General features: G+C 37.1%; 2 protein-coding genes across 2 annotated transcripts; both read right to left on the reverse strand.

Annotated features, from left to right (window-relative positions):
- Positions 1-34: 34 nt before the first annotated feature.
- LOC110805343 (pentatricopeptide repeat-containing protein At1g79080, chloroplastic) lies at positions 35-2,255 on the reverse strand. Its single transcript, XM_022010935.2, has one exon. The coding sequence runs from the start codon at positions 1,914-1,916 to the stop codon at positions 216-218; it is 1,701 nt and encodes a 566-aa protein (XP_021866627.1). The 5' UTR covers positions 1,917-2,255; the 3' UTR covers positions 35-215.
- Positions 2,256-2,709: 454 nt separating this feature from the next.
- LOC110805334 (uncharacterized) lies at positions 2,710-11,251 on the reverse strand. Its single transcript, XM_022010928.2, has 3 exons — positions 10,748-11,251; positions 7,477-7,755; positions 2,710-4,031 (listed from the first exon to the last, which is right to left on the reverse strand). Exons 1-3 carry the CDS (start codon positions 11,114-11,116, stop codon positions 2,916-2,918), a joined length of 1,764 nt encoding a protein of 587 aa, XP_021866620.2. The 5' UTR covers positions 11,117-11,251; the 3' UTR covers positions 2,710-2,915.
- Positions 11,252-19,082: the final 7,831 nt, after the last annotated feature.

Genomic DNA, 19,082 nt, shown 5'->3' on the forward strand with positions numbered 1-19,082 from the left:
ATTAGCAATAGGCAGAATCATACAACATCGAGAATGAAGCAGAGATCACAACCATTTTGAGGAAGTACCACATCAGTACAAAGGAATCAGGAACTTTAAACTGATTATCTCAACTAGAATCAGAATGCAACTGGAGCATTATTATCAATTTCAAATAATTACATAAAACATTTCTATCATGCATTTGTGTATAAAGAAGTTTGTCTGCGGGATGTTTAGACTGGTAAACCCTCGAGGTCATACTGCATGACGAGCCTTTCCATTGTGTTCCTACTCAATACTTTCCTGTCATAAAGTTGTTCCAAAACTATTGCTGCTAGTTCCATTTCTTCTTCATGAGCTATGCCTTCGACAATAATAGTATAAGTCATCTCATTTGGCTTATATCCTTTTTCTACCATCATTTGAAAGATATCCAAAGACAAATCAGTTCTATGAGATTTGCATAATCCAAGTATAAGAGCATTACAATTATCAACATCTGGTCTGCAATTATTTCCTTCCATCAACATGAAAATCTCAACTGCTGCACCTAACATTCCTTCCATACACAACCCTCTCAACAACGTTGAATAAGTATAAGAATCAGGTGTGAATCCATACTTTGTCATCTCGTTCAGTAGCTTCAATGCCGGGTATGTATTATTTTTCCTGCACAAGCTTGTAATCACAGTTTTATAAAAGTCCTGAGTTGAAAAGTTAGATTTGCTACCTAAGCTTTGGATGATGGAGAATGCCTCCTGAACTAATCCATCTTCACAAAGTACAGCAATTGAATTGTATGTTCCTTCATTAGGATAGCACTGCTGCAAAATCATCTCGTCTAAGCACTTCATAACTTGATCCACCTTCCCCTCCTTGCAGAAATGTGTAATAATGGGGTTGTAGGTGGCTCCTGTTGGTTTGAATCCTGCCCTCATCATTTCTTCTAATACCACAAACGCCTGATCAACTTGGCCGTGAAGAGCAAGTGAACTGACCAAAATGTTATAAGTAACAACAGATGGGGCACGTTCTCCATCATCCATTTCAGCTAGAAGCTCATACGCCTCATTCCACCGTTCTTCACAACATAGAGTCCTCAGCATAATATTGTAAGTCACCACATTCGGCTCAAAACCTTTCTGTGGCAAATTCCTGAAAAAAGTAATTGCTTCCTCTGTTCTTCCTTCCTTACACAGACCTGTCAAGAGCACATTGTAGCTCACCAAATTAGGCTTTCCACCCTTTGCAATTATCTCATCCAACAGCCTTGCTGCTTCGTCAACTCCTCTTTCCTTATACGCAGCTTCCAGCAAGAATGAGTAAGTAAAAACATTAGGTTCAAGCCCCTTCTTCCTTAACCTATCCAAAAGCTGCAAACTCTTATTCAAATTCCCAAGCATACAAAGTCCCTTAACTAATGAATTATATGTAACCGTGTTTGTTGGATAGCCAGACTCCTCCATCCTCTCAACTAACTGCATTGCATATCCAACATTCCCTCTCTTACACAAATGATTCACCAAAAAGGTGTACGACGTAGCATCCGGTTTCACACCCGAATTAACTATCATCTCCATCACTCGAATCGCTTTCCGAACTTTACTCAGCTTACAAAGATCATACAATAACTGAGTCGCCTGACCTTTATCAGGTTTATGCCCCTTTTCAACCATATATTCCAAGTACAAAAAAGCATCATTCACCTTAATCTCTTTAGTCTTAGGATCATTCTTACCAGTCCTCCAATTAGGCAATGTAAACACAGAATTCGATGAAATAGTGACTTGGTTAGATGCTAATACCCTTGAAAAACCCTTATTTAGTGACAAAGTATGAAGATTTGGGATCTGGGAAAAAAATCCACTTGCTTTTACTGTACTTTCTAGACATGGGTTTGTTATTGGAGACAACGATTGCAAAAGGGTTGCCATTAATTTGCAGATACATGCGTTTTAAAATGTAAATTTAAGACTAAAACAGCAAGAAAATCATGGGTTTGATGGGATTAACCTTATAATATATGCATAAACTTAGATAAACTGGAGAATTTGATGTATAATATATGAAGCAGATGAAGTAAAATTCAATAAGAAAGTAGATAAAGATAGGAAGAAGGGAATATGAACATACTATATCAAGTTTCTGAAAGAGTAATGGCGTTTCTTCAACAATTCTACTCTATATTGCAGAGTAGAGAACCTCAATTTCATTTTGTGTTATCCAACAATTGAGGATAAAACTACATGATTCTAACACGTCTATTGTTACAAAACTTAAAATGAGCGGCTGAGATGCTAACTTTTCTTGTTAACTTCCTTCTTTGTTACTCCTTTTTTATTTTATTTTTTTATGATTTTCCATAAAAAATTAATTAATTTTATATCATAGAGTTAATTTTTATGAATATTATAATAAATAATAAATAATAAATAACTTTTACATTTATCGTGATAATTTTAAGCTGTTATTTTACCCACAATTAAGAATCATGTAAAAATTATATATTCCCAACTATATCAATCAAACTGATTCATTTATAATGAAACAAATAATTTTTTGGAGCTTGACGATAAAATTTTGACCTCTGATTTTCTCTCTAAGATTTTCTAGGCCAAAAATAGCCTTGAAAATGTGGCCTTTTCTGATCCTTTCTTTTTAAGATTATTTATGTTTGTGTTGTTAATTTAAATAAAACAACGGTATAAACAGAAATATAACCAAGTATTGGGAATAATATATCGCCCTATTCAGCTTATGAATCTTGCAAAATCAAACAGCAGCAACAAATTAAAACCACAGAGATGAGAAGCAGCATTATTACAGAAAATTAACACAATTACAAGACATGACTAGGCAACAACAAAAATAATCAAGGATAAAAATGTTCATGAAACCCGTCTATACAAAGGGATCATACAACCAATAGCAGGTCACTGGCCAAACCAGGCCCTCTGAGAAGGATGTATGTCTCCATCATTCATCAACTTATCTAGCACAACATTTAGGTCAACTGACTGCCCATTCTCTGTTAATTTACGAACAGTTGCCCTAACAAGGTCCTTGGAAAATCCCATACTAGTCACCTTATCAACAACATCATCAATGGGAACCCTGTTTCCACTTCCTCCGGAATTTGATCCACCACTAATCCCAGCAGCAGTAGGAATAGGTTGAGGTAAAAGCTTAGCAGTGGGAAGCTGAGGATAATTGCTGCTACTACCAACGGGTGAATGTGGTTGTGCCTTAATGGATGAGCCACTGCTAAAATGTGAACCAGCTCCACCATAAGGGTATTGTTCACCAGGCCCTGATGGCGGGACATATGCAGATGGAAACCCGGAACTGGATCTTCCAGTTGGTGGTGGCTCATACATAGAAGTAGGGCTTCCATAGTAAGGCTGGGAGTGAGGTGGCATACTGCTTGGTTGGGCTGCAGGCTGATGGTAATTTGATGGGTAAGTCTGAGATGGTACAAATGGGCCTTCCTCTAAGTGATGGCCCAACGGAGGTGAGATATGAGGAGCGTTGGAACCCACAACAGCAGGATGCTGCTGCTGCTGGTGGGGAGGGTGGGGAGACTGAGAATAAGGTGTGGTCAGGGTTGATTGATATTGTTGAGGAGGCGGAGCAGGAGTAAGGGGTTGTTGCTGGTGTTGAACTGGAGGCGGCATTTGATACTGGTGACTAGACGCTTCTCGAGCCTGGCCAGGCGGTGAGTAATAAGCATCTCGCTGAGGCTCAGGTGGCATATGACCAGGAGGAATATGGCCAGGAGGAAATTGAGTGGTCCCCGGGGGAGGATGACTGTGCTGCTGTGATGGTGGAGGCGCATTAGAAGGAGCTTGTTGGGGAGCAGTAATTGAAAACTGTTGGAGACCAGATTGCTGAGGAGGAGCAGAGGCAGCTATTTGCTGCACAGGATCCGGATGGACAGCATTCGGGCGTTCAGCTAACCGCTCTGCCTTTGAAATTTGCAGTTTCGCTAGCTGCATATGACCTTCCATAACCTCTTGTTTGTCCTTCAAATCCTGCACACCAGTTTGCACCTGCAAACAAATAAAAACGAAAAATAAAAATCGTGAGAGGAAATTGGCAAGCAGCTCTCTTATCCTCCACAATCAAGAAAACATAAATCTCCACTAAGAATGTATGTACATAGTACAGGGAAACTATACATGAAAAATAAAAATAAAGTGCATAAAAGCAGAAAAAAACATGTCAAGGAACTTGTGCCGAGAATCGGGCTTTGACTCTACATCCTCAAATTAAGTATAGTAGTAGTCATGCAGTCCATTTTCCTTTCCCCTCTTTCAACGCCACTTTCAGAGTAAACTCTGCACTTGAGTTGTAAATATTACTATGGTTTCTACTTACGTAGTCTATTTTACTCAGACACGGGTATGAGTGTTGCGCCCGAGTACATATCCAAATGTCTAACATGTCAAGAGTCAAGACTCATTACTGTCCTAAAATTGGACACATGCGGGGGAGTCCGCATATCACAATTTAGAAGGTGGACCATGGTGCACCTTAAGAACACTAGTATATAATTAAAAGAACATCTGGTTACGTGAAAAGAACATGAATATATTTTTTTATTTATATTTTTAATAAATAGTGAAATAATATATTATTTTTTATAACAAAAAAATGAAATATTATATCGCATGTTCTTTTGTCGTATGTGTTCTTTTGGTGCACCATGCTCACTGTGCACCATGATCCATAGTCTACAGATTGGTCTACATATTGGAAATATTCTTGTTTTTAGAAGACTGTTTCACATGAGCTCTGATGTACAAATACATATATTTTAGGCTGACTTATTGTTTGTTCTTGTTAAAATGCTTATCTAAATCTCATTTCTGAGCAAAAATCGCACATTTCTTCTTTTCCTTCCTCCTTTTTTACATTCTTCTACGGTTATGTGGTTCAAGATAGTTGAAGTATGGGTGAACATTGAAGTGTTGGGTAAGGATTGGTCGAGTGTCCAAAAAGTGTACAAAGACAAAATGAAGAGTTTAAATATGTAGCAGAAATTGAATGAACAAATATATGAAGTTTCAATTTTTATCTCCCGCAATCCAATTCACAAGTTCAAATTGGCATTGCCGGAACTATTGGTACGCCTTCTGATACAAAAAGGAAAAGAGGGAAGCTAAAGGTACAAAAACAAATTTGCACACAGTAATTTGCTGCTTGTAAAACGTTATCGGATTTGATGCGACGACTTAAGCATACTGGAACCGGAGGTGGATGCGCTGATAGATCTGCGCCTCGTTCTCGGCTTAAAAACAGCAGTAAGGCTGACTTATCTGTCAATTTTTCCACTATCACCCCCCAAAAACAGGTGGTGCTCCGGAGTTAGCTTGAGCCTAAAAGGAGAGCTAGTGTCCTACCTAAGTGAACCCGAGAATTTATAATAGAATGCAACATGTCTAGTATTATCAATGATACTGAATCTGCCAGTTCAGTAAAGATTTTAAGTGGGTTCGCATGGATTCTAAAATCATAACAATTCCATGATGAGTTAACTTCTTAACAAAATCTAACAGTAAAACTGTTTAAATTTCAATGGTAATACATTTCAAAACGTTTTTAAAAGCCAAACTCAAATTTCGTCTATTTTAATTGAATCAAACTCTATTTCGCTTCCCAAGCTCCAAAGTTTACATATTCCATACAGAGAAACAAAACACTACATGAGCGGCATGAGCCAGCAACTTTCATGACAAACTAATAATGTCAAGCACTACTATGACCCATTTTTTATAAGAAAAGAGATTATGATAGCAGTAGAAAAAAAGAAGGTGAACAAACAATGAGCACAAGCTGTCCTCTGATCTGGAAAGCAAAATTACAAATTGCCGCAATTTCTTTGTACCTCCCCAACCGAGTAACTCTTAAAAGCCCCAACCGCCTTAGCCTATAAAGATGCTAAACGTGTGAACTTGCCGCACAACAAGTCGGAAGTTAAGGTAACTCGTGAAAAGACCCTCGAGTTTCTCTCCCGCCACACACATTCAAGTAATTTCCATGAAAGCATTGCGCCATAACAGTCTCGACTCTCTTTTCTTTATCCTTACCATACTAACTGATGAATCCCTGGTCCACACCCTAGCATCCTCCACTCTAGCTAATAGAAGATCCAAGAAAGCTCCTCTAGCTCACTATCATGTGGCGGCCTCAAAAATGTAAATCCCAGGCGTTATCACCACAAAAACCATGGGCATTGAAACTAAGTTGTTCAAAACAAAAAATATATATGACCTTTTGCTATAAAAAAATCCTCCTCCAAATACGTAAAAGGCCCTGATGTGGTCTTTCCTTTTACATGCAACTCAAATTGCTTCCACCTTATCTCTCTATCCTCTTTGTCTTCACTTATCAACTCAAAAAATGGTTTCCCTATCAAAACACTCATAAAACTAATTTAAAGCAATCTCCGCCACAAGATGTTGAATTATCTCTCTTTCGGTCTCTCCTCTCCCTCTCCCTCTCTAACCTTAGACCTGAATCACACAAAGATGGTTGAATGAAGAGCACAACAAAAATTAGTAATAGTTAACCTCACATTTTTCAGTTTACAGCCCCTTAAACAGTTCACATTTTTAAAGCCTGCCAACATATGTCAGAAGTCTATAAAGTATGCTTTCTTCTGATAGTATTTCCTAGATGCAATAATATGGGAGTGCAGGGAGGTTTTGGGAGATTGGGCTTCTGCTCAGAGGTTTGTATTGAAAAGAAATTTTGCAATTAGAAAGCTAAATCCTGAAAGGACTTTCTGAGCCTAAAGAGACTTATTTGCAGCAATAAAGCTAGCCCAAAGAATGTGTTCATAACCCTGGCAGCCTTGATTCACGGATTTTATTAAAGAGAGGTCACTGCAGTGGTATTAAAGATCGGGTGACACATGTCATCTAATGATCTATGAAAGAATGGTGACACGTGTCATCTAATGGTATATGGTTTTCTTTTTTAAATACTAGGTATAGATATATCAGGTTAGATTAGATTAGATTAGATTAGATTAGATTAAATTAGATTAGATTTATGTGAAATAAAAGAACATATTCAAAGTTGGCTAAGATGGTAAGACTTCTACTTTTCATCTTGTTGGTCCCTTCTTCGATTCTTATTTGTAGTACATATTCCTTGCTAAGTAAATGACATGACATGTTTCTTACATTTAATATATTAGTACAAATTATGATGAGTACTTGTGTATCTTACATACGAAAAGGTTATTTTTCTTTTATAGCAAGTCTTTGGATATTTTTGAATTTTTGCCTCCATATGAAATTCTTATAAATTTGATGGAGAAAAGACATTACAACTAATGAGGATTAAGAGACTTTATGTACTCAAAAAACAAAGGACAACATTAAATTCCACATTAAGAATGAGATAGAAATATATGGTGGCCAACATCAATCCAAACAACAATGACTTAATAACAAAGAAAATACAACAGAGAGAGCATGTAAATACCTCTAAAAGAATGTTCTCCAGCTGTCTCATTTTCCCGTCAGTGCTTCCATGACTATTTCCAACTGATACCTTCAATTCATCAACAGAGTGCTCGAGATGGCGTGTTCTACTCTCCATCTGGGACAGTCGTGCACTTAGGCCATCAATAGCATGAAGCACACTTTCTATATACATTTTCATGGTTCGATCAATCTCAGATACTATTGCTGAGTCATTTACTTTCTGAGCATTCTCCAGAATTATTCTGTCAGGTTCAACATGATCCACAGAACTGTAGCTCTACATTATTCAGAAAAATGGCAAGAGAGTTATCAGAAAAAGAACGTATTCACATAAAGTACTTAAGGATAATATAAAAACAATAAAATTTTTAAAAGTAGTACAAATTCCTATATGGTACCAGTGTGCCACTCAGCCTTTGGCACGTTCTATTTCAGATACAAGATATTTTCGACTTTTACCAAATAACCACTTACTATTGTTTATAAGCTCCCATGCCCTGAACTGAAAAAACTCGTTAAACAAACTACGTAACAAAACAAATAGGAAAATCCTTACTTCCACTCTTCCCCTATCCCTCACCCTCTGCCCCACCCACCCTTTGGCGTCAATTTCTGACAACCCCAACAGCATGCTGCCCAACCGTAACCCAGATGCGAAGGGGTAGTCGGCTGTCGGCTGTCGGGGGGGGGAGCGCTTAATTAGCCCTAGGCGAAAGCGTTTTGGAGAAGCGCATCGAAGTGCGTGAAGTGTGCCGTTCCGCACTTCATTGAAATTCTTTTTTCTGTTTTTATTTTATGTTGGAATCTTCTCTTTTTATGTTGTTAGTGTGTTCTGGACAACATCCTATTAATCTTTAACAATAGAAAGTGGGCCAAGAATCCAAAATAAAAGGAAAAAGAAGAAGACAACAGCGGGAGATGTTTATAGTACTCTCCCCGTCCCGGAATACTTGCACCGCTTTCCTTATAAAGTCGTCCCGGATTACTTGCACCGCTTCTATAAATGGTAAACTTTTATTAATATTATATCAACTACCCCTCTTCACATGTCATTTTATGGTCCCATGCACCTCCCCTATCCCCCTTACCCCTTTAAAAAGTTGACACATATCCCTATCTATATTAAAAAATTACCCCACTATCAACTACCATCTAATTAAATAATAAGTCAATTACTTTGTATTAAACTCTGTGCCGGTCAAACCGGTTCAAGTATTCCGGGACGAAGAGAGTATGTATTTGTTTTCTAGAGGATAGTGCATATAGACATTATGTTATATGCCCTATTTTTGTTAAAACAAAGAGTAATAGGGAAGCAAATCTGATGTTCATATATTTTTTGTGGTTTAAATACTCTATTTTAGTCAGATATATATGTATAATAGTAAAGAAACCTTTAATTTTTTAAAGTGCGTTTAACTTTGATGAGGCGCGCCCTTGCTTAGGCTCTAGGACTCTTATTGCTTTAGTGCGCCTTGCGCTTTTTTATACACTGGTGGCGGGATGGTGGTGCAATGGAGGTGGTTGGGGCCAACCGTAGTGTATTTCAAAATAAGAGTTTTTACTTTTATTGTAATTTAAAGGCTTTTTATCCTTTCGAGGTCATTGGAGGCTTACATTGTACAACGATATTTCATTCTCTACCGTTTGTTACTTCACCATCAAAACAATGTTTCATAAGAAATAACTTCAGATAAGTTCAAGGCCGTTGGTATGGAATAAGACATTCTTTTTATTGATATGTCAATCTTAAATTTTCCTATTTAATGCATCTCCCACTCTTCATCCTCAATTATTTATCTAAGACAATACCAAAATCTTTACCAAAATCACTAATTCAATAAAAAAAATCCATGTTACTACTCCGTATCTTCACAAGAGTGAATCCCTTTATCAACTATGCCCCTAACCTAAGGAGGAACTTAGAAGCTAAACCCTCTATTACCATATCATCTACAGCACTCAGTAGTTAGCATAAGCCTTCTTGTCTGTTTTCTTAAAGCCACTTAGATGGTCTTCTCAAGTTCCGCATTTGTCTTTGCCTTTTGAGACACATCGTTCATCAAAGATGTTTAACAGACAAATTCAAGACTTAAATACACTGATTAGTAGGAAAAGAAACCCAAACTACACAGGTATAATCCATTTCAATAATAGTAAGTCTCCTGCACCAGTGTATCTGAGGCGCAAGGCGATTGGAGACAGCGCCTTTTATTGTCTGGGCGAGGCGATTTCGATAAGGCGCACTTTGAGGCGCAAAAAGGGGCAAAAAAGGCGCACCTACCAAGGCACACACCATTTTTTCACCTTTTTTTACTTTTTATTAGGGCGCCTCACTTCAATGAGGCGCACCGAGGCGTGCCTAAGGCGCTGGGAACTCCAAATCGCCTTGTTGCGCCTTGAGCCTTTCTATACATTGTCCTGCACTAGTCAAGTCACCAACTTAGGTTTCAGGTCAAATTCTGATCCGTATGATCATAAAAATCATAACTTGAACCGCACACAACAAAATCACTCCCTTTGCCACCCACCTGATACTGGTACAACACATTCATGCATTTTTCTATGTGATAAGCAATATATCACCCATGTTTCATTCCTCAACCGTTTTCAAACACATTGCGTACTTAGTTTCACATTGCAAGAAGTTTCAACTCCTAAATTTGATATTCCCATAAGAAGTCACTAGCTGAGAAAGTCTCACTCACTCCCAAGAATTATCGACTTTGAAGTTTGAACCTTTTATCAGGAAGGGCACTAAAAGCTAAGCACGCTCCAGAAGAAGTCCATCGTCAGCACCATAAAAAATAAGTCAGAGCAGCTCACCAGTATCCCCTCCTTCTATGGCCTGCTAACCTATTATTTAGTCAAGTTGCTTGGCTCCTCCAACCTCGTTCGATGGCATATCAAGCATACACGAGCATCCAATATCAATGTGTTTCCTCTACCGTGATATTGATTTTTGGAAAGCTCAAAATATACATGAGCATCCAAATTGGGGCCACTTTTATAACCCGGAAAAATTGCAGTAACACATCAATACCCGAATCCCATCTAACAAAAAAAAACATCGAAGAACAACTTGCCCCACACACATTAGAGAAAAGCTTTTGCAGCATTTCCATTATTCATCCCAAAATTCAAATACGAACACAAATTATACCGAGCAATCAACATCAATTAAACAACAAAAATCACTCGTAAATTCAAATTCATCAATTCAAGAATACAAAAAGCATTAATCGGAGAAAAAGAGAGAGAATATATACTCTGAGAGGCAAAGAATTGGATTTAGAGTCGAGGGAATTCCAAGACCTAGCAGCTGTACTAGGACTAGCACCACTGTCAGCAGCAGCAGCAGCAGGATCGGAGGAGATAGAATGAACCGCGGCGGCGGCGGCGGCGGGGCGATGAATAGGCTGGAAATCGTAGTTAGGTAAAATCTCGTCCTCCTTATTCAACAACGATGATGATGATCCAATACCATTGTTGGATTTGTTGGTATCTTCTTCAGATTGAGGGTTCATCAGATCTATGAAATCGTTGGAATCGGTATTGTTGTTGTTGTTGTTGAGATCAGTGGTTTTTGATCGAGATAAGTCCATTATTTGTTTGTCCATGAAGTTTGACGCATTCATCGATGCAACCAAACAGCACACAGACACAGTGTTAAGTACGGAGTATTCTGGAATTCAGATGGATGAGCTCCGAAGATACAACAATGTTTTTGTGTACTACGAACATTTGTTTAATCAACAAAGGAGACGGGGGGAATTCCGTATCCATCTTTGCTTGTATCCAAAATAGTGAAAATACACCCCAACTAGAAGGGGGTAGGCCTGTCAAAAATCGACCCGAACCCGACCCGAAAATACTGGGTTCTGAACAAGATTTTGTGACCCGTAATCCGATTTTATCCGAACCCGAGCAATCCGAAAAGTAATGGGTCAAAACCCGATCGAACCCGTTTCGGACCCGATCGATTGAAAATCATTGTATTTATAGTAATAAATGAGATTATGAAAAAATTTAAGCATAATAAACACGTTGTTTTTACTATTGTTGTGTGTAATATGATTTCAATTTGAATTATTCGTCATTTAATGGTTGAATTTGACTAAATATAAACTTGTGTAGGAAATTTTGTTAATTTGTGCCCATATTTTGTATATTTATCACCTAGATTAATGAAAATATAATGCGCGTTTTAAAATCTCTCAACCCGTTGGGTCGACCCGAACCCGAAAGTTCTGGGACTTGAACAAGCATTTGTAAACCCGAACTCGAAAGTGACCGACCCGATTCAACGCGATCCCGAAAATAATTTTTTACAACCCGACCCGACCGACTCGTTTGACAGGTCTAGAAGGGGGTGTCAATTTGGGTAAACGGGTTAATTGGGGTTGATCCATGTTAGGTTGGATTGAAGTTGGGTCGTGTTTATTTGGTCTTAGTTTGGGTTAGATCAGGTCTGATTCATTCGAGATTATGTGTGGAGTCGGATATAAATTGGGTTGACCTGTGAAGGGTCGGGCCTAGTTCGGGTTGTGTCTTGTCGGATTTTCGGGTCAATAAAGTTTGGTTCTTAACGGAGTTTTAACGGGACGAATTAGGTTCAATAGACTTCAGTCGGTTAACGGGTCGAATTGGCGATCTATGACAAACTGACAATTCAGTTGGCAGTTTTCCTTTGTTTCTACATGACAAGTGGAGTCTAATAGCGTCCACCATATAATTTATAAACCGCCAATTGAAATGACGGTTTGCCTATATAAACGGTCAATTGAATTGCTTGTTCTGTACATACCAATACTTTTTTTATTTATTAAGTTGATTTCCTTGTTGACGTGAATGGTAGATTGAGAATTATGTTTAAAATGGGCGTATTTTGGGAATTTCGACATCTTTAAGCATTTCCTACGGAAATCACTCTTAAAGGCATATACTTTTCGATTTTTTTAAAAAATAACGGTGTTGCGTGTGGATCCCTTGGGTCTTAAAATAAGTCTGACCCTAACTGCAGTTCTCCTAGTTTTTCCAAGACATCATAATTATTGTTAGAGACGATAAGAGTTAAGGGTAATTAAAAGAACAGAACATGTGCGGATAACCTTCCGGATAACAGAACAGAACAGAGTTACCTTATTTTCAAGGCTATTAGCTCAAATGGTAGAACAATGTGCAATATTTTACATGTTGTGGTTCAAGCCCCACATAGCCTACTACCTATATGACGTACACTTGTGTATTGGTGTATTTTCATTGTTGATGTTGTATTGTTCATAGTTATAACTTGTAACAAGCGTATCACTTTTGATCAGGATCACTTCATTGTTTATTGTTAAAGTCACATTTTTCATTGGTTGGAGTCACATTTATCCTTGAGTAAAATAACTTTAGTTCTCGAATAAGGTCACTTATATCTTTAGCCGGGTTCACTTTAATCTTTAGTCCAGGTCACTTTTTACTTTGAATGAGTTCTATTTTTCACTTTTTACGCGGTAGGTTGGATGTACAGCAAAATAACGTTGATTGGGGGCACACAAAAGTTTTTGGTACTCTTTATATTTGACTTGAAGTGTTCCTTTTGTTCTGTCTCTCAAATACCTCTAAGATGTCAGAACGACCCTACCCCACCAAAATGTGGTTTATGAACCCGGGTGCACAATGCTCACTGTGCACTCTGTTTTTAAATGAATATTCTGTTCAAATATAAAGAACATATTGTTTATCCCCAAAGAACATATAGAAAATTAACATATAATTCAAATCCAAAGAACATATATTAAAATATTTTACTTGTACGCGTATATTGAATCATTCTCCATGTTCATTAGGTGCTCAATGAATGTTAATTAGGTGCTCAATGAATGTTCATTAGGATGCACCCGGGTATATAATCCAAATTACGCTATCCCACGGTTTTGCACTTTTTTTCAAACAAATTAGGGGTCGTTTGGTTCAACAAATTGGAATGGATTCTCATACCATGGTGGTATGGATTGAAAACCCCTTACCAATATGAATTTGTTTGGTTCAAAATGGGAATGAGTTCTATATACTATTTCTAGTGTTTGGTTCACTTTTGGAATGGATTTTATTTTATGTATTTATTTTAGTTTTTTATTAAAAAAAAATTGAAAAATAATACTTGCGTACTGTATTCTCATTTATTTTCTTCTCATTAACAATTAATATAAATTTATCCTATGTAAAAAAGGAAACTAAAAATCAATTTTTAACAATATATTTAATAAAAATGAAAAAAAAAGAAGTAATCCCTGTTTTCCAAGCAAATACGGAGTAGCCGACAAACATTATTCATTTGTCAAACATCACTATAGCAACCATTGGATTATTTGTCTAAAAACACTATATCAACCGTTGTTATGCATCAAATCTAGGTAGTGTTGCCGTAAGTATGAAAAAATACTTCACTTTTAGTCAAACTCTTGATTTCTCCGCTCTCTAAAATAAAAATCTATCTTTTTAACTAGAAACAACAACCACGTTGGAGAAGATGATGGTTATAGGTGATTGATCTCCGAATTCGGAGGTGATGGGTAGCCAGATTCGTAGGTGGTAGGCAGTCGGTCGCCGGATACGGACGTGGTGGTCAATCGGTAGTCATGAGTCGTTCAATTTTGGATGCTCCTCTATACTACCCCGTATTTTTATTAAATTATAAATATAATTATTATATTTATAAATTAAAGTTGTATTTAAATAATTATTTAAATGTATTTTATTAATAAAAAATATTAATTATTTTTAATTGGAGATAAATTGATTTTATTTTAAGTTGGGAAATTTTAATTGGGTTTTAAGAAAAGAAAACGATTTTTAATCTAGCTTAGCCCTATCCCATTCTAATCTAAAGTCCAAACCAATTAAGCAAGCTCAATTTTGATTCAAAGAAATCCCGAAAGCGAATCCAAATCCTAGCCCATAATGATTTCCGAAACCTTAAATATGTCATTACTTCCTCACAAATCATTAAAAACCCTAAACTCTCTCTCCTCACTCGGCCCTCCTCTCTCTCTTTGCTCGTTCGTGCATGCCCGACCGCAAGCAAGGCCAACGCCCAAGCCAGCCTTGTCTCGTCACTCTCCCGCAAGCCAACGCCCCTCTTCTCTTCCTCTTCCTCTTCATCACGCGCGCCTACCTTTCCCGGTGTTGCGTCCTCCCGCTCAAGCAGAAGCAAGCAACAGCGACAACATCAAGGGTCGCACGCCATTGTCGATGCTTCCTCTCTTCTTCCTCGTTGTTTGTGCGTTCCACCGTGCACCACCACCCATCCCTTGTCGTGCTCTTTTATTGTGGTTGGTCGTTGTTCTCTATTTAAATTATCATTATTTAAATTATTTATTTTGGGATTGTTATTAATGATTAAAAATATTATTTTTATGTATTGATGTTGGATAATTTAAAGTATTGATTGTAGTTGAATTTTCAGATTGGTTTTAAATAGTAAAGGATGAATTTTATGAGTTTAATGATTTTGATTAGGTTTATATGGTTGATTGATTAGCATAATTAAATGTCGATTTTAATTATGATAATCAATTAGAATTTTCAGATTCGTTTATGACCATTAAAGTATTGATTTTTGAAGGTTTTATGCATGGAATTAATAAACTTTCATGCTAGGGTTTCAATGAATTAATTGGGATATTTATTTACGTTAAAAAGTATTAATTTCTATTTAATTAAATCGATTTAAAACTAAAATATGTAGTTGGGAATTTGATGAATACGGTGATCGATTAATTAAAGGTTCTTATTTTATGATAGGAGGTGGTTTTTAGTTGAATTAAATTGAATCACAAGGTGGCCCCACTAATTAAGTCCACAAGAAACGTACAAGTCTATGCTAACTCAATTATTCATGTGTGTACATGTTAAGTATGTGTTTGATTTGTGATTCATGTTACTTGGATTGTGGTTCATGTTTGATTGTGTAGCAAGCATGTTTATTTAAGATTTATGTTGTTGAATTGGTTGAGCAAGCATGTTATCCAAGTATGGTTTATGTATGTATTTTTATATGCATGCAAGGAAGTATAATTATGCTTTGTACGTAAGGTCTAGCATGTGAAAGAAGTTTATTTATGCTATGTACGTAATGTCAAGCATTCAAGGAGAACCTAAGTTTATTCGTGCCTAGAGGCACAACCCTCATGTTAACTTGGTCATGATGGGAGGTCACATGTTAATATAGTCATGATGAGAAGGAGAAAGGAGCTAGTTATTGATGTCTTTCATGACACAACCCTCATGTTAACTTGGTCATGATGGGACTCACATGTTAATCTGAATGAAATAATGCCCTTGGTCCAAGTATGCATTTAATGGTAAGTCTAATAAATGCGGTTCAGTATTAATTATACAAGTTAATAATTCAGTGAGATCAAGTGAACTGTATGCCTAGCTAGAGGCCGCTTCAGTTCAAGTGGATTAATACATTAATCCACAACTTACTCTTGAATGAACCCGTAGGGTCACACAAATAGTACGTAAACGGATCAAGTATTTAATGGTATTAAATACTCCATCTATGGATATTCGGAATCGACGGATCTTTGTTCCAGTGGGAGTTGAGATCGTCAAAGGCAAATAATGAATACTCCAGAAACGATGATATTGCCGGAAACGGAAATATGGATCGTATCGGAAATATAAATATTATCCAAGTCGTAGATGTTGCCGGAAACGGAAACATCGTACGTATCGGAAAATATTATCGGGAATGGAAATTTTGCCGGAATCTGAAATTTTGCCGGAAACGGAAATATTGTCGGAATCGGAACTATTATCGGAATCGAAAAATAATTCCGGAAACGGAAATATTAAATATTTGTTCGAAACGGAAATTTATTCCGAAATCGGAAATATTAAATATTGTTCGTATCGTAAATGAATTCCGGAATCGGAAAATTAATCGGAAGCGCGTCGTACGAATAAACATCGGACGAGCTTGCTAGACGCAAGGCCTAACACGAAGCTAGGCCCAACGCCTAGCAAAGCCCGCGCGACCAAGCAAGCAAAGCCCAGCGCGAGCAAGGCCAGCAGGCGCGCCCCTCGTGGGCTGCGAGCTGTTGCTGGGCCAGGCCTCAGAGCACGCGCATGGCGCCCCTCGTGGGCTGTTGTGCGTGTGTGAGTGTTTGTGCTTGTGTACGAAACCTTAATCGATTAGGATTCGTTTAGATTGATTTCCTAAATCTACTAGATAATTAATTAATTGAATTTGAGTTAAATCCAGATTAGTTAATTTGTTTCCTAGTAGGATTCTAATATCCAATACCCATACCCTATAAATAGGTGATCATGGTTCACAATTTATAACGAGTAATTCAAGTATACATTCAAGTTTTAGGCTTAAAACTCAGACTTTTATTTGTCATAAAAATCCGAAATTTATAGTACCTTTGGCGCAATTCTAGTTAATTAAACCTAAGGCGGATCCGAGCGTGCTGTGAACTATCTACGGAGGGACGACACTTGGAGTCCTAGACTTGTTCTTGTTCGGTTCGAGCGCAGCTAGGGAGGGCACGCTACAAAGAGTATGCATCCTAAATTATGCTAATTGTTATGTGACAATTAATTTGGAATCTTGGCTTTTATGGTTTTTCCGCATGATTTATATTCATTTATATGTATCATAACCTAACATAATCATGTTGAGAAGGAACAAAATAGTTGATAATTGAGAGTCCAAGTGTTCTTTGATCACAAGTCCTAAATGATTCTACAAGAAGTAATGTTTTTTTATTTAAGTGATTATTGTTTTATTTAATTGTGTCTTGAGTCGACCTTTGAATAAAATATTAATAATATAAAGTAAAAGAGGATAAGCTTCAAAACTCTTGGAACTTATGCACCTCGAGTATGAACATGGGGGGGGGGGGGGGTACGTGGTTGTTGCCCGTGGCTTCTAACGGTGATTCTTTTATGCGTTGAGAATCCGTCACACTACGTGTGGCACAAGTTAATTACTATTTTATTTAGTGTTCGATTGGCTCCCAACACTGGTCCATTTGGACACAAGGAGGAATGAAACCTGTTAGATGCTTATACCAATGTTAGTTAAACTATAAACTCAAAGTATCATGTCAAGAGTTGAGTCTTGTCTTGTCTTTATGATTGAATGTTTATGGATGTGGCTTTTGCATGTGAAATCAGTTATTTAGTTTGGAGTGAAGAATAATTATTTTTAGGCTTTGCTTTAGCTTGTAAGTACTCAGTTTTTGCTAATTACGTGCTTTCATGTTTGTTGGTCATGGCCTATTCCATAATGACCCTATGATGATCCATCAATTGCAATTGCGTTGTTAGGGAGTAGTATTTTCTAAGAAGGTTTTTTAGAGGTGACTTGCAGGTGAAGTTAACATTCGAGACTAGGATGTTGAGAGCATTTTTATACTTGCATGTGTTTTAAACTCTATTTAATAAATGTCTAGACAAAACTCAGTTAATGAATTTTATTTTAAAGTTGGATTATGGTTTGGGCCTTTATGGTTCCAACTTGTATTAAAGGCCATTAACTATATTTAATATGTTGTTTTGAAAGTTAGCTAATTCCGCTGCGTAATTCGGGTACTAGCCTTAACCGTTATCACGATGGCGGTAATATTCTAGTAATTCCTTTATTTAAGTAAGAAAATGGTTATACAAAAGCAAGAAATTATTAGGGTGTTATAGCAAGAAATTATTGAGTGTTACGTTCGCTCTCTCTCATCTCTTTTGTGAGTTAGGGTTTGTAACTTGAGTGGAATGGATTGAAAAACTTGGGGTGAGAGGTGGGAATGGATTCCATGGGGATGGGGAGGAGTTAGAACCCCTAAGCAGGCCCGACTATTGGGCGATCCAGTAGGATACACATCACAGGGCCCCAAAATTTTGGGCCCAATTTTATTTTATTTTATATTAAAGAAGCTTTCATTCTTATCCGTGAAAACAATATATTTGTTAATGCTAAAGTACGTGATTTTCTATAATTAGATTTCCTTTCCCAAAAAATAATTAATGCTCTCAGTTATTATTCACCTAAAAATCCTCGCATCAATTATGGAGTACTTAATTAACTTTAACTTTTAATAATTAATATTTCACTCTTTTTTGATGGAATAATACTTCACTCTTCTAATACTCAATACTTTTTTTTTCTTTCTGCGCTAATATGTGTTACATTCAGTGGCGGAGCCACCCTTGAGCATGGTGTGTCACGTGACACACCATTCCCCCCAAAAATGAAGAAAGTTCAAACAAGTAACAAGTTATATATAAATTCGTGCACAATGAGTCATACTAAGTGTGTTTGGTTTACTGGTCAGTGCACCTACCTTTCATACCTATGACCTACCTGTGTCGATCCATTTAGACAGCAACACCTTTATTTTATTTTGCCTCCTACCCTATTTATTTGTTGATTCAATTCCCCCAATTTTATTTAGTTCTCTATTTTCTCCATATTTCTTTGCGGGATTTTATTTAGTTCTCTATTTTCTCCATATTTCTTTGCGGGATTAGCAGCCCTATGGCCCCCGTGCTCTTTATTTTTGCATTATGTATTTATTTATTTTTTGGCAATTTTTTCCGTCTTTT

Source organism: Spinacia oleracea, chromosome 4 (assembly GCF_020520425.1).
Source record: "Spinacia oleracea cultivar Varoflay chromosome 4, BTI_SOV_V1, whole genome shotgun sequence".
NCBI classification, from domain to species: Eukaryota; Viridiplantae; Streptophyta; class Magnoliopsida; order Caryophyllales; family Amaranthaceae; genus Spinacia; species Spinacia oleracea.